Source organism: Anopheles aquasalis, chromosome 3 (assembly GCF_943734665.1).
Source record: "Anopheles aquasalis chromosome 3, idAnoAquaMG_Q_19, whole genome shotgun sequence".
NCBI lineage: Eukaryota > Metazoa > Arthropoda > Insecta > Diptera > Culicidae > Anopheles > Anopheles aquasalis.
This window is the reverse complement of record NC_064878.1, coordinates 53,311,049-53,325,885: the sequence shown is the minus strand read 5'-3', so window position 1 is coordinate 53,325,885 and position 14,837 is coordinate 53,311,049. Positions and strand designations below refer to the sequence as shown.

The 14,837-nt window shown below is 51.6% G+C and overlaps 1 protein-coding gene across 1 annotated transcript; it reads right to left on the bottom strand.

Annotated features, from left to right (window-relative positions):
* Positions 1-2,928: 2,928 nt before the first annotated feature.
* Positions 2,929-10,461, bottom strand: LOC126578209 (uncharacterized). The gene is made up of 3 exons (XM_050240547.1): positions 10,156-10,461; positions 5,820-5,903; positions 2,929-4,195 (listed from the first exon to the last, which is right to left on the bottom strand). The coding sequence occupies exons 1-3, from the start codon at positions 10,168-10,170 to the stop codon at positions 3,113-3,115; spliced, it is 1,182 nt and encodes a 393-aa protein (XP_050096504.1). The 5' UTR covers positions 10,171-10,461; the 3' UTR covers positions 2,929-3,112.
* Positions 10,462-14,837: the final 4,376 nt, after the last annotated feature.

The window sequence follows — 14,837 nt, the reverse complement described above, 5'->3', positions numbered from 1 at the left end:
CAGAGCTAATGGTAGCGATCGATCGATTTTCCTTCTCTCCGTGAACCTCCGCACCGCGCCAGGAGGTCCTGAATGATGGAACGGTGGTCCGACAGCAGCTTGGGGACAGTTTCTAGACTAATCGCCGCGCGGTGGACGCACCGAAAAACCGCACGCAAAAAGTTGTAACTACTTTGTTTGAGGGGACACAAACGCAGCACAAGCAGTGCACCACGGCTTCACCGCTGGCCGTAAATCATCCGACGCTAACTGGTACTTACCAGTTCTAATAGACCCCAAGTTGTAGCCTTTTACTCTACTTTGTTTTACCCTCGATTCCACTCCGGTGTCCCGATGCACGGGCGGAAAGGAAGGAAAAGAGAGAGAGAGTGGAAAAAAACTAACGCTGGGAAAACGAGTCAGCAACTTTGTAGTCGCGCTGGCACGGTCCAGCTGGTGGCCATCAGCATCCAATCTCCCGTGCCCGAGATGGCGACAAAGATAATCTTGTTGACAAACTGTGTGTATGCTGTGGGTGCTCGCGTGCGATTGTGTCTCTTTATTTCCCACTTTTTCTAACGCGATCGTTCACCGTTTGTTGCGATCACAGTCAAGCCACCATTAATTTGGGGGGGGGGAGGCTCCTTAGCCGGCGATACGTGACTCAAGCGACGCATTGACAACGGCATAGACTCTCGAGAAGGAAAAAAGGCTATCGAACTGTCACAAGGCACCCAAATCAATATAATCTCCGAGCAAGGTTGTCTGCACGCGGTTTGTGTGCCACCAGTTGCCAGACTCCCTCCGCAGAGGGTGGGGGAGGAACCGCATCTCGCGTCACCGCTCGGTGACATTGTCTTGTCAGACTAGGCCCTGCCGCTCGCTCGCTCGCTCGATGGAAGAATAGCCGGCATGTTTTGACACCCGATACCAAGCGAAAACCAAGCGGTCGGATGCCTTGAGCAACCTTTTGGGACAACGTCGGTACGGATTTGGGCTCGTTTTTGGGAGGAGGAGTTGTACAGAACCACCTACTACTCGGCCTGGTCACCGACGGTCTGGTGGATCGTGCCTTTCACAGTCCAGCCGTCAAGGAAGTCCAGAAACGGGTAGCCAACGAGAAGCCAGCCAGAATCCCTCCCGTGTCCGCGCTGGCCGGATCTCGTGACAACCTTGGCTGAGTCACGTTTCACGTCCTCGGGCCGTCGGTCGGCCGAGCACGTTCTTGTCCGGCTCTCTGTTGCTGGTGAGGGAACTCCTTTCGACTGCGGGTGATGTAAGAGCACGATGGTGGGCGCCCACAAGTAGCAGCGTGTGTCCCGTACGTACAATTCTCGGAAATGAAGATCGTGTTTCAGGGGAAGAATGAGATCGAGAGAGAGAGAGAGGAATGGCACCGGTATGGCACCGAGACGTAGCCCGGTGACCTTCGGGCAGTCTCGCCGGATAAGATAAGTTAGGATGAGAGGGGCTGGAGATGGAGGTAGTACCGTGCGAGAAACAAAAGTGAAATTTAATCGTTCGGATCGGAATTATGCAAAAACGAAACCTGGACTACTTACTACCACCACCAGCACCACCTACACGCAGGGTTTTGGTGCATTACGGTGCCAAAAAAAGTGGGTTAACCGAGGGTTGGCAGATTATCGTTAAGGAGTTGAGTTATTGAGGTCTCTGTGCGGGAATGTGTAATCGAAGTCTGTGCACTGACCGTCTCCATGCCAGTGTACGATGGTTGGCTGGACTGGGATTATTTTTTCAGGCTCCTGAGATGGCCTCACACCGCGTGGAGGTCTTGCCTTTCAATTGAATCAAAGCAACAGTATCCCCGACGTAGAATGGTGACCCCGCCGCTTCCCACTGATGGCGCCAACGGCGCTCTGACCGCGTACGCATTCAATCGTAGTCCGCAAAAAAAGAAAAAAGAGGGCGTAATGTTTATTAGCACTTTCGGTGACGATTCCACGCGCCGGTGACGCTCGGGCACGCGATAACACGGACCGTCGCGGACGCTCTCTTCGTAACCCTGGCCCAATGACCCGGGCCTGTCCCCAGTCCGGTCCGGCCCGGTCCGTTTTCTACAATTTACTGCCCTATCGCTGGCCTCGAACCGCCAACGCCAACGGTGGTGTCGCGGGCAAACTAAACTGTCAGAAAACGGCAGGCAGGGAACGTGAATCGCGCCAGAAACAACCCAATCAAATCTGGATCAATAACACTCATGATTTATGTGACGGCGCGCGCCGCCACGACATCTAGATCCGGCTCCCTGTAGCACTGCACTGTCTCCACTCGCTGACTTGGCATCTCCCTCCCGGTGTCCGGTTTGGAGAGAGAAGTTGCGTGTTAATTATAAGGTACGAGGTCCCACCGGGCAGAGCGATGCGATTGGCCAGGGCCAGGCAATGTCAATGTCGTCAATGCGCTCAGTGCCCACACTTTGTGCCAAGGACGAGTTCGATCGATCTGCTGATCGATCGACAGATCGCTTAGTGTGCCACCTCCGGGGAGAATGGAATATAATTAGTAATAAACATTCCACAGAAGGGCATTCGGGGGGGCGTGGAGCTGTTCTAGCTTGGCCTGGGTATGTTCGATTTGCTTATGTTTTATCGACTGAACCGGATCCGCACTGATCGGCTTAGAGTGATCCCGGAACCGGAGTGACGCTATTAGCGTTGGCGGTATCGATCATCGGTGATCTATCATTAGGTTGTGATTAGCCAGAGTGTTCTGCAGCCCATGACTGCCCACTTCCTTGTGGCATTGCAATCCGTAGGAAAGTAGCCAGAGAGTCTTGATGATTGCACAATGCACTGGCAAATGGGAATTGAATTACTGGCTGAGACCCGCCAAGATCGCAAGATAAATCTTCTGCTCACTCAGCGCAAGCTGCCAGTCACGTCCGATCTGATGCTTTCACTTTACATTTTATTAAATAGACCACCATATTTGTAAGACGCAACAGATCCCTTCGAGCCGTGCCTTTATACTAGCGAGTTATGAATTGCTTCCTTTCGTTTTTAAATTAGACTATCACGCACGACGGTTTGCTCGTGATTGTATTGCACTGTGCATGGTGGGGACATTTTGGGAGGCCGGTTACCTCCCGTCCCCCACACCACCTTAAGCCTTAAGCGTAATTAGTAGCATAGACCGGATGTTTGCGCGATGGCTGCCGTGACAGCATCGACTGGACCATGCGCTGTGACGCTTCCTTCTGCTCGTTCGGGACGAACAGGACGGGCCCGGTGCGTGACTGGCGACTCGCTCCCTTGCCCTTGAAGTAGCTGGAGTAATCGGTGGGCCGGTGGACGGGCCCAGTGCGCGCATTAAACTTGTAGACCGACGGTGAAGCAAAGTTCTTCAGCCCGGGCGTGGTGAGCGGTTTCAGCAGGTTTTTCTTCGGCCGACTGTCCACGTGCACCGTGTGCACCTTGGCCTTCTGCAGCGTCACCGGGTGCGACACGGTGTTGCTGTACTGAGCGAACGGCCGGAAGCTGTCCTTCGTGTAGTACGGACCGAGTTCACTTTCCGTGATCTTCGAAAAGTCCACATCCGGCGAGATTGGCCGCAGCTTCGACAGATCCGGCGCTTTCACTTCCTCGATGCGGATGCTCGGCTTAAACAGATCCTTATCGTCCTCGACCGACTCCGAGAAGAAGTCCGACGATTCCGGGGCGTAGTGTTTGTGGCCGTGCTCGTACTCCGAGCCGCTCGAGTGCTGCGGTTTCAGCTCATCGTACGAGTAGTGCTTAAAGATCGTCTTCGGTGGTTCGTAGTGCTTGTAAGCGACCAGTGGTTTCTCTAGATTGACATGCGGCTTCAGCTCCAGGATCGATGGAATCGGACGCTTTTTCTCGCTAATCTCGGCAATTTCCTTCTCGTGATGGGGCAGATCGGAGCTCAGAATCAGATGATCCTGTCCCTTGCTGAAATGATTAATCTTCGACTGCGAATGATGCTCGTCGTAGTAATGGTGATGCTCATTATGCTCATCCTTCACCGGGTGCGCATTCGGACCGTGCGTTTTGACGACCGCATTGAAGCCCGTCTTCGAGTCGGCCGTATAGTCGACCTCACGGATCGAACCATCCGGCTCGACGACGCTGTAGTGCCCCTTGACGATGCCATCATCGCGCGTCTCCCACTGTGACTTGACGTCGCCACTATGCAGATCCTTCACGCCGTAACTGAACGAGTACGCCGGGTGAGCCTGAAACGGGGGGGTGCAAGTGAAATCCAAATTACTTCTCTGGCAGCTACTGGCACTAGATGTCACCTAGTGTCTCACTGACAATCTGGGTTAGTCATGAGCGCGAAGTGCTGACCGTGCACTCCGTCCGCGGTATGCAAAGCTGACACCTTAAGCATGCATAATTGATCACGCGCGCAAGCCGAGAAGCGGTCCACCACCAAGCGGTCAAGCCTCAATTGCGAGGGAAAACCGCAAAACCTAGTGAACCGCGAGTGGCCAAGTGGCCGAGCTGCTGTGCCATGCTGGCTGTACCGCCCATCTAATGGTCGAGCTCCGGTACCGCGTGCGCTACAATGTAGCGTGAAGTTTATGATAATTTTTTAATTAGGAAAATATGTTAAATCTAATGCGAATAAAAGGTTCATTTGATACGCACGATTGCGCTCGATCGTTTGGCGACGAACGACGACGACAACGGAGCCACGAAGAAAGAGAGAGAGAGAGAGAGAGAAGGGCACCACAACCCATGCAGGGTGTTGACGTTTATTGGACTTTCGCAGGTTCACGCACGAGCCACAATGTCCTTTAGCGTGGCAATAAAAACGTGCTGTTTAGTACCACTGCCGCTCGCACGATCGAACTGTCCTGATGGTGACCGTCACGGACACATACGATGTCCGCTAATGTTTACTAATATCTAGCTTTCCGCACCGCCGCATGTCCGGAGTCGAAGGAGAGCGAAATTGTTTGCAGATGAAAAAAAAACACCTCGATAAGGACATCGTTCTAGGCTAAGTTCCCCACAGTTCACCACTACCCTCATTAGAGCACGAGCGTATTTCTAGCAATAAATTTGTTAATGGCGCCCCAACAGCCAAGGGTGTTGCTAAAAATAGTGGCAATAAATAAAGATTTCACGCCAAGCGCCCGTCGCCGTCGAAGCCACATGTAAATGTGGCGGGTACGTGCGTGTTCTGTTGCGTCTCGGGGCGCTTGTTTTTTTGTTTTTTGCTTCTCTGCTCTTCTGTTTTTACGTCGATTTCACGATCGATTTGGCGCCATAACTCCTCGGTTCCTGGTCCGGTTGACCGTCATGGCCGGTTCGAATGGATGCGGAGGATTAATGTAAATTCACAAAATAACTCTCTCGCAGGGGCAGCAGTAGATGCATTAGTGTCACCAGGTGACCAGTAGGTGAAAAATATGAAATCCTGTAACTAGACTGAAGTCTAGACTGCAGTTATCAAGGATACTTGCAGCATTTACATGCTGTTTGGAGTAATATTACGCCGTGGTGGACTAATGAGGACAGCCATCTTGGTTTGTTTCAGCTCTTATTATTATGCTCGAGTGGCACTCGGACATCTTGCGTGACACATTACCGAATGAGAATATATGCTCCGACGCATTTTGCTAATTATTAATAATCACACAGAAAAGAAATATTATCAGTCCAGTCCAATTGGGAAAGCGAACCACTGGTGTGTGACCTTCATGCCAGGAATTGATCTGCATGGGTGATCGCGTTTTATGCGTCATAAAATGCTTAATTTATGAAGGCACCAAAGCGTGAGTAATCTAATGAGCACCGATGACGATCTTTGTAATCAGCTTCATTATCTGGGCGGCGCTGCTTACTTACGTATTGTGGGGCGTAGTCATGGAGATCATCTTTATAGGAAGAAACAGTGCCAATTGTCACGATGGTGAGACCAAGCAGTAGGCGCTGTCGAAGAGAATAGGACATGAAGAAAATGAATTACTTTACTGCTTTGCGATCGAATGGAGTCGATCAACGAACTGCAAACGAATCCGATTGCCATTGCCTTTTCGATTGTGACAGATTGGTACAGTCACAATTCGTTTTTCGAACTCACTAGCACACCGGACGGTATGCCCGGTTCTTCAGGTTTGACCTCGGCGACCGAGCTGGGTTTGAAAGAAATTTCCTTCATGATTTATTATCGGTCGGCCCACCAGCAGCTGGCCCAGGAGCCAGAGTTCCCAGCCAATTAAAATCTGGGCCCGGCGAGTGCCGGTTATTAATTTGAACGTCTCGCGGAGCAGGGCCGCAGGGCCGGGTTGCGCTGCCGTAATCAATCTTCAATTCGGCGGCTCCGAAACCGTCGTTTTTCAAATGCACTCTCAACGCACGCCCTGGGCGTGGGGTGTCCCTTTCTAACTAGCGGGCAATCAAGGGCTTGGCGACATGTTTGATAAAACCGTGTGCGTGTGCACTCCATTTTGGATCGATTACCTCTTGGGGAGAGAAGGGAACAGAATGAGGGAGTGCTGGGGTTGGGTTGGGTTGCCGGATTTTTGGCCCCATTTGGCGCTGGTGGCGCTATTCCATTCGACTAAGTAGTTGCTAAACATGGGGTGACCTATGCCGCTGCGCTAAATGCATGACCGTGTAAGGGAATGTCTGACAGTTGGAAGCGGTGGTATGTTCGGTTTCAACGGCATCACGCTCCCAGAAACCCCTAATCAGCGGAGGGCCTGCTCTCGTGTTTTGTTTGAGTTTCGCTAATGCTATTCGATAAATATTAAGTCAGTCACGCCCTCGATTGTTGGGTAAACTCACAAAAAACTGATTGAAAATTACGAATCTCATAAGGCTTTCTGTTCCATAACACTATTGACATACATTGTCATGCCATGGTTTTATGATTTCGGGGGAGAGGGTGCGAAAGATGTGTCAAATGGTATTATGCAACGCTGCTCGCCAGCTCGTTACGTGTCGCTTCCCCGTGAGAACGCTCGCGGCCCGGACGTCAACCGGATATTGGACCAGTGCGCGCGAAAGGAAGGCTGGATGCTGGAACGATTTGCAAACAATCGCCATTAGCGGTCGGAGCAGCAGCAGCAGCAACATTTAGCCATTGGTTGGAACCGGTCGCCGACGTACTGCCGATGGCACCGGATGTTGGTTCAGCGCCAGCGAGTTGCTTTAGTGGTGTACCGCTTTCCAATCCATCCAGCAACGCAGCAGCAATGGCCACATGGACACTGTAGTAGTTGCCGGAGTAAGGTATCGGTCCTTGGCCCTGCAGTACCGCCGCTCGCTGTGGACGCTGGGCGCTTTGTGCAACGGGAAACCAGTTCTCGTTGTCTAGGCGAAACGAAAACGACATGGCATGGCACACGCCTGCACACCTATCGTCGTTATCTATCAAATCGATCGAGAGGATACCTGCGCTGCATATGCAATTGTCGGTGGGATTCTCACGGAAAGTGAAATTCGCTTCGCTGCACTCGAGGTGAGTCCGAGGTGCGAATGCGACACACGTCGAGCCCCCATGCACATCTCCTCGGACCTGTCGGAAGTAGCTGCACCACGGCACGGCACCATGGGTGTTGATGGCGTCGTATAGTCTGATGCAATCCGGAGATTGTTGCATTCAAAACGAAACCTTTACGACTTTGTATCGTCTGTTTCCACCAGGCAGCAAGGAAGGAGGAGGAAGGAGGTAGGGAAAGGATCGAATAACCGAGTTGGTTTAGTGAAAAGCGGTAAAGCGAGTTCCAGGGCGACAAGGAACACCGCACCGCACGAAGTGTGCAGTGAGCAGCGATGGTGGATTAGCATTTTAGGTTAGTTCCGGGGGGTAATCCCGTCGGTCGAAGCCGTCCAAACCCTGGGCCAAGTGAGCCATCGGCGATGCAAATGGGGATGGTACCATGCGAGAGGAGTTGAAGTTCAATTAATGGCCTGACAGCGAAACGATGCTGACAGATGTTACCTGTTATGCTCAGAGGCAGCCGAGGCTTCTCATTACCGGCGGTGATGGTGTTTTTTCGCAGCATGCTCGATCCGCAATGTAATAGACACCACAGCGAGAGAGAGAGACAATTTAATGATCGTCATTAATAGGCCGAAGCTACCAGGCTTCGGTGTTTGGCATTTCAGTGAAGACCACCGAGGAAAGCATCACGAGGAAACGGTTTTGGGCAGGATGACGGCTGCTGGTGCTGGTGGAAAGTTAATTTCCCCGTCAACGATCATTACGATCGCGTCGAGGCCAATTGAATGTCTGTCTCCATTCCCGCCAAGACCCGCCAAGGCGTAGCTGCAGGTCAGGTTCGCGGACGTGCCTGCCTCAACAATGACCGCCAACACTGCAGAGTGGGCCATAAAACTATCCCTTAGTACAACCGGAGTAGCCTACGGCTTCACTTCCGTGAATCTGCTCATTATGCCCGAGCGGGGAGTGGAGGTTTGGCCGGTTTGGCGCCGGCCGTATCGCTCCACCCTTGAGATCTGCCAATGTTTATTGCTTTATTTCCTTTACCGTCCGTCGTCGTCACCTTTCTTTCACCCTGTTGTGCGCGATTGTGTAATCCACGCCGCGCCTCCTCCCGTGATGCCTCAATCTCTAGCGATCGATCGATTATGGAATCGAAGATCCGATCCTGATTCACCTGATCAACGTTTTGCATCTCAATCGAAACGTTGCTTGTCTGGGGCACGTAGGCTTCAGGTTGATGATATAATTTGGAAAATGATTCAATATCTGCTGCAAGTGATCAAGTTCAAAGTAAAGTGGAATCTGGAAGCGTGGCACGTCTGTGTTATCACCCGGTCAGTGATCGCGCGCTAGTAATCGCCAGTTACGTAGCATCGCTGGAGGGAGGTATCGCGAAATCACCTAATCAATGCTTTCGCGAGCGGCAATTAGGGAATTTTATGGATTTCTAATCGACACTTCTAATGGGCAATTCTGCTCACTCGGTTCTGTATGCAACAGTGAAGCTCCGTCCGTTTTGAATGGCTTGTTCGCACGAAAGAACATTATGCTCGCAAGGCCTGTAATCGCCCGCACCCGCTGTTCGCGCTGATGTTTTTATCACGCCGGCAGCAAGTGGCCAATCGGGCTGGGCTGATCGGGTTGTAAATCAAATCGCGAGTGCTAAATGAATGCGCCACCAGGGCGTATGTGTGGCCGGAGATTGCGCATAACCGCGACGTGCGATTGATTGATTTGCTGTCAATCGGAATAATCGCTGTGATTACGCTGCGATTGGGTGTTAAATGGTCGCGCGCAATTGCCTCAATGAGGTCCACGGTATTCCTTACGCCGTCGCTGAGCTGCTCCTCCTTCTCGCTGAAATGAGAAGGATGTTCTGCTTCACAGCTTCCCACAAGCTGGTGTTAATATGTTTGGTGGAAAAACGATGATTGGCAAACCGATCCGATCCGCTTCGATTCGTCATTCTAGGACACTCGTGTGCTTGGCTTGTTCGGGGCTGATCGAACGACGGCGGCACTTGCAGCGCCTGTTGCAGTGTAATTACAGCTTTCTGCAAAGTTGGCAGCTCGCTCGCTGCTGTTTGATTTGTCTCCTTCCCAGTCTTACGCAGCACATGTGCAGACTATCTCGTGAATTTCTCAGCTTCTCTGCGGACCATTCCGCCATACAAGCCGTCGAGCAGGAGTTGTTGCTCTCTCGTGCGCGCTAGTGCAACACGGCGAGCATGCCACTGTGTAGAGCGCACTCACACCGCAGGCAAATGACGGCGTCCGCTTTTGACGAATGCAAGATTAAAATCACATTTAGCATGAAACGAGGTGCAAAATTGCACACACCCGTCGCTTGTGATATGTGTTGTGGTGGCCGCCCAAGTCGTCGCGGTTGCGGCAACAGATGACGACGGCGACGCGATCGCCCAGGGCGGGGTGAAAAAATAGGAACGAACGAACAGAGGACCTGAGCTTGTTGCCACAAATCTGTTGTCGCAAACTTATCGCACACACATATCGCACATTAATTTCACTCCCCAAGTGCTCTGTATGCTGCCGCGTGCTGCGTATGTACTGTGCGTGGTAGTAAAGGGTTCGTGGTTGTGGTATGCGTTGTGCTTCCGTCCACCGCGGTTTGCCGGTTGCACAGCACTCCCCGATCCAAAAGGTGAATACGAAGAGGTGATGTAGAGTGCGCATTTCAAAACGCACGGATGCACCCACGCACACGACTCACCTTGATCGACAACATATTGAAATACTGATCCTTCCCTTCGGGATTCGGCGAATGTTTTCAAACAAATTTGCTTAGGATAAACTGGGCTCACTCTTACGGCAACTTAATCCTCTTAGTCTTTGTTTGTCACCATTCGTATCGCACAGATGCACAGACACACAAACACACACTGAGGGGCTGTTGCTGTTGTTGCGCTGCACGCGTTGTGTCAATAAAACAATAAAAACACCACCTCCCGAAGACGAATTGTGCAAGGTCCTTCTACGGTCTATCCGCGCAAACGGTGTAGCGTCTGCTCCGCGTGAAGGTCTTTCTACCAGTCAAGCGGTGTGCATCTTCATCGCACGTTTATATACGCAACAATCGGGCCAGCCCGAGCGGCAGCAGCAGCAGCAGCAACAGCAGTTCGCGTTGCGATTGAGCGGTGGAGCAGGGCTTGCAAACGGATTTTCACCGAATGTCCAAAGTAAAAGCCTTTCTCCGGCCCACGGGGGGGTTATACGCCGCTCGTTGGAGGTCCGTGTGCGGAGTTGACTGGCGGACTAGTTAGTGACATCACGACCGGTCCCCCCCCGGGAGGCAGGAGAAAGAGACGAGGAGAGCAAGAGGTCGGTGTGTGAGAAAGGAAACGGATCCGTATGCATACGGCACTATACCGACAAACGGATCCTCCCCTACGCTCGCTCGCTTGCTAGCACGCTCACGGGATCGCTAATCGGATCACGAATAAACGCGCAAATGCGATTGTTGCCTTGATCTTGTGCTGTGCGTTTGGCTGTGCTGTGCACGACCAAATGGACGCTATAGCGAGCCCTGTCCTGTCGGTGGCCGGTCGGATACGGTGAATCGGAAAACGAAAGTGGAAAACCGGTTCGCAAACCCTGCGAATGCGCTTGCGCCTGCCAGCCTGTTGCCCTTTTTTCCCTCCCCGCATCACGATCCTCCATCGGGGACTTTCCCGGACGATCGCGATCGGCCGAACCAAAGGGAAGAGATGCCCTGGGGGGGAGTGGTATGGCCATTCGATGGGAGGCGGGTTTCCGTTCGGTGCGCACAAGGCGTATATCGATCAGGCGGAGTGTGGAGTGTTGATTTCCCTTTCAGGTTGGGTGCAACATTTTACTGCGTCTGCAAATCGGTGAGGATGTCGGATGTCGGTGGTGTTTGGATGAACGGACGTTGAACATTCGTTTCGGAGGCACCCTGCAAATGGGTGGCACTGCTCTGGACGAGGCTTAACCGATTAATGATGATTGTTAGTGGTCCCGGTAATGGTGGTAGGACAAGCAAGACATCAATTAAACGTGCGCAAAGACAAGCCCCGGATTGCTGCTAATGGAGCTTGTGGATTCTCAAATTATTGCTCATTACTGTCGTTGCATTACTAATTAACAAGCTATGGGATTAGATTTGCAAAGAAAAAAAAATCGAAATAAAGCGAATAAACAGCCAGTTGAATCGAAAGACTTGAGCGCAAACGACGAACCTTGTTTATCGCGGGAGACACTGACATCGTTTGTACGTGTAGAAAGAAAATCCTCCTCCCTGCCTGCCAAGGATTAGGGGTCTGGGGCAAATTCCATTCTCATTCCGACCCCGCGCCAACACAGAAACTGGCGAGGAAAAACCGGACAAACGGTCACCTACCTCGGGCCCCAAACGGGCCGCGTAATGGAAAAGCTCGGGAGCTCGGGAACCCGTTTTTCCGTGGCTCTCACAAAGGTTCAACGCTTTAAAAAGGGGCAGTGATGCGAGTGCCCTGTAAAAGGGTCTTCAGTAAGCACCGGTCTTTCTCTCCTTGCCCGCGCTTACACCAGGTCTCTTGCGAAGCAATTAAATTGCTTAATCAGCTGGTCAGTGGAAACGCGTTTTGTTTAATGTCAGCCAACCAAAGTGGGCTATCGATCAGCCGCCGTGGTGTTCCCCTAAGTTGCCTATTGTCGCTTCCTACAACTTGTAACCGCGGACTGGCAAACGAAGAAAGTACGATCCACGATCGTGCCATTTCTTTCAAGTACTTAACTGTCCTTCCCTCGACAGGTTTGGAACACAGTAGGGTCAACACAGGCTGGTAGTTCCGAGGACAAAGCGCAGTTGAAACCAACCGAGACGAAGAGTGATCTGTATTTTCTCTGCACAAGCTCTGCACAAGCGCCTTTCGGTTTACGGATTGTGCTCTCTGCTATACTTTTAGGAGTGGAGTCGTGTCTCCCCGGCGATTCGAGCAGCTCCAACTCGATCGTGCAGGCGTGTGCGGTGGGGTAAATAAGTTAAACGCGTGGCCTGGTGGCCCCTCCTCACAGATGCTGGTTGATGTTGCTGTAGCTGTAACCCTCGGCATGATCGTAACCACCGCCGGAAATACCGTGCTCCGTCTTGTAGACCTGCGGATGAACGGCATGCCCAACCTTCTTGACGACGGCATTGAATCCGTGGTGCTTATCGGACGAATACTCGACAACACGCTTCGTACCGTCCGCATCGTACAGCGTGTAGCCCCCTTTCACGACGTCCCCATCACGGATCTCCCACTGGCTCTTGTGGTCACCGGTGTGCGCATCCTGGACACCGTAGTCGAACTTGTACTTTGGATACGTATAGTAATCCCGGTTGTCGTAACCATTCTCCGGATAAGCACCGCCGTTCTGGCTCGATTTGTATCCAATCAGTCCTCCTTCACTGTATCCTGAGCCGATCCCGGACGGTTGATAGGACTCGAGTGAATTCGCTCCATTGTCGAAGTAGTGGGTCGAATGTTTCGTGACAATCTTGTAGCCATTACCGGTCACGTACGCACTAGTCACTGCCACCAACGTGAGGGCCACCGTGGTGATCTATAATGGTACGTGAATGAAGGATGATCTCATTAGTACACATGAACTGCTACTTTTGCACTAAGCTCTGCACAATGATGGACATTACTGGAAGCATGGCTTTGTATGTTTGCTTTGCAGCGAACGGCTCGACAACGGAACGCTAGAAGAAACGCTTCTTGAGGGCTTACACTGGTGCACTGATACTGTTCTCCATTGGGGGGCTACTCCATTATATATATACGGTTCTAGTTTCGGAGTTTGCGATCCCTTCCAGTGTTTTCCACGTGTGTCAAAGTTCATGTGAGTACCAAACGATACGGGGTGAGTGGATTTACTTCGTTCGTGAGAATTGTTTGCAAGAAATTTGTTTACACCTCCTTCAGACCTAACTTTACCAGACAGACCCTGCGACGGTGGCACGATACGCGTGTTGTGGCGGAACGTTTGCATTGTTGATGCGTGTCGGTACGCGTGTGCGGGTGTGTATGAGCTCCCACAGACCCTCATCCTCGCAATGCATTGCGGAAAGTGCGGCTGGTGCGTGATCTCTTCTCTGGTAACCGTCTCGTACGCAATTATTGTTCTCCAAGAGAACGCCGAAATTGGAGCAATCACCCTTCTCCCCGCGAGAGCAAAACAGGTGTCGTCGCAATGGCGCGAATGTGAACATTTGGTCACGTCAGTCGTCGTCGTCGTCGACGGTGTGAAAACGCACTCGCGAAGGCATAAGATTAGTAAATATGGGCCTCTTACTCCCTCCGTTCGCTGGGGGAGTATGATGAAAGTGTTTACCATTCTTCACGGAAAAGGCTCGAGGCGACAAACTCCAGGCGCATCTGCTGGAAAAGGTTAACCGTTTCCAGTTCGTAATCCGATCCGCGCAATTGATTGATCTTCGATTGGGCTCCCGTTATCGAGCCGCTGATGCTAAAGAGGCTACTAATGGACCGTTTGTTAGCGGCTTGGTCGCCATTTTCGCAACCTACAATTACAGAGACCACAGAGTGCGGTGGGTGCTGTCAGTCATTCTTTCGTCTTGTGCTTGATCTGGCCGCGCGATACTCCCATGGAGGGCGCTTTCCTGGTTGCCGCTCACTCGCGCGGCGTCAGGGTAGACATTACATCTCGAACGAAGATGCTAACTAATGCCACGCTGTGGAGGTTTCGATTTCGCTACCTGTTATTTAAACTCAGCGGGCACGCAATCGATCGCAGCACACCTTCCCACCAGATGCTTGCGAGGTTTCTGGTACTAGAAGCGAACTTTTTCCAAAAAAACGCGTTACGAATGCGTCGTCGGATTTGACAGTTGGCGCAGTCCAGTTTTCGGGGCCAATCGATGTTGTGGCTGCTTTTCATTTCTTGTACGCTTAACGCTTTCCTCCGACTGTACACGGACAGCCGAACACGTTAATTACTTCTGCGAGGAAAAAGTGAAACAATGTCGCTGACGCTGCTCCGGCTATCCTTTCGAACGTGATCATTTGTCGTGCCATAAAGCACGCAGCGTGCCTTTTGGTTCAATCTCGATTGGTTGCCCAATTAGAGTAGCCTGGTGGTAGCGGTGCGACTCCTGTTAAGCTGCTTATGCCATTGGATAACTGTCGATATAAAACAGATTAGTGGAAAGAAATTAGAAAATGAAAGGGAATTAACAATCCAAAAAGAAAAACAACCTTTTCCTTAGAATCTTTATGAAAAGCTTTCAGCAAACTACTCTTAAAGCATTTGTGTTGCCGCAATAATTCAAAGGCTCGGTTATGATACCGTCTGTATTCAACCCTTGAATGAACAGTATTCTCGCACAAAATCGAACTCGCTCTCGATCTTGCGCACCACTCGAGGCGGAAGTGGTTGTTTTCATTA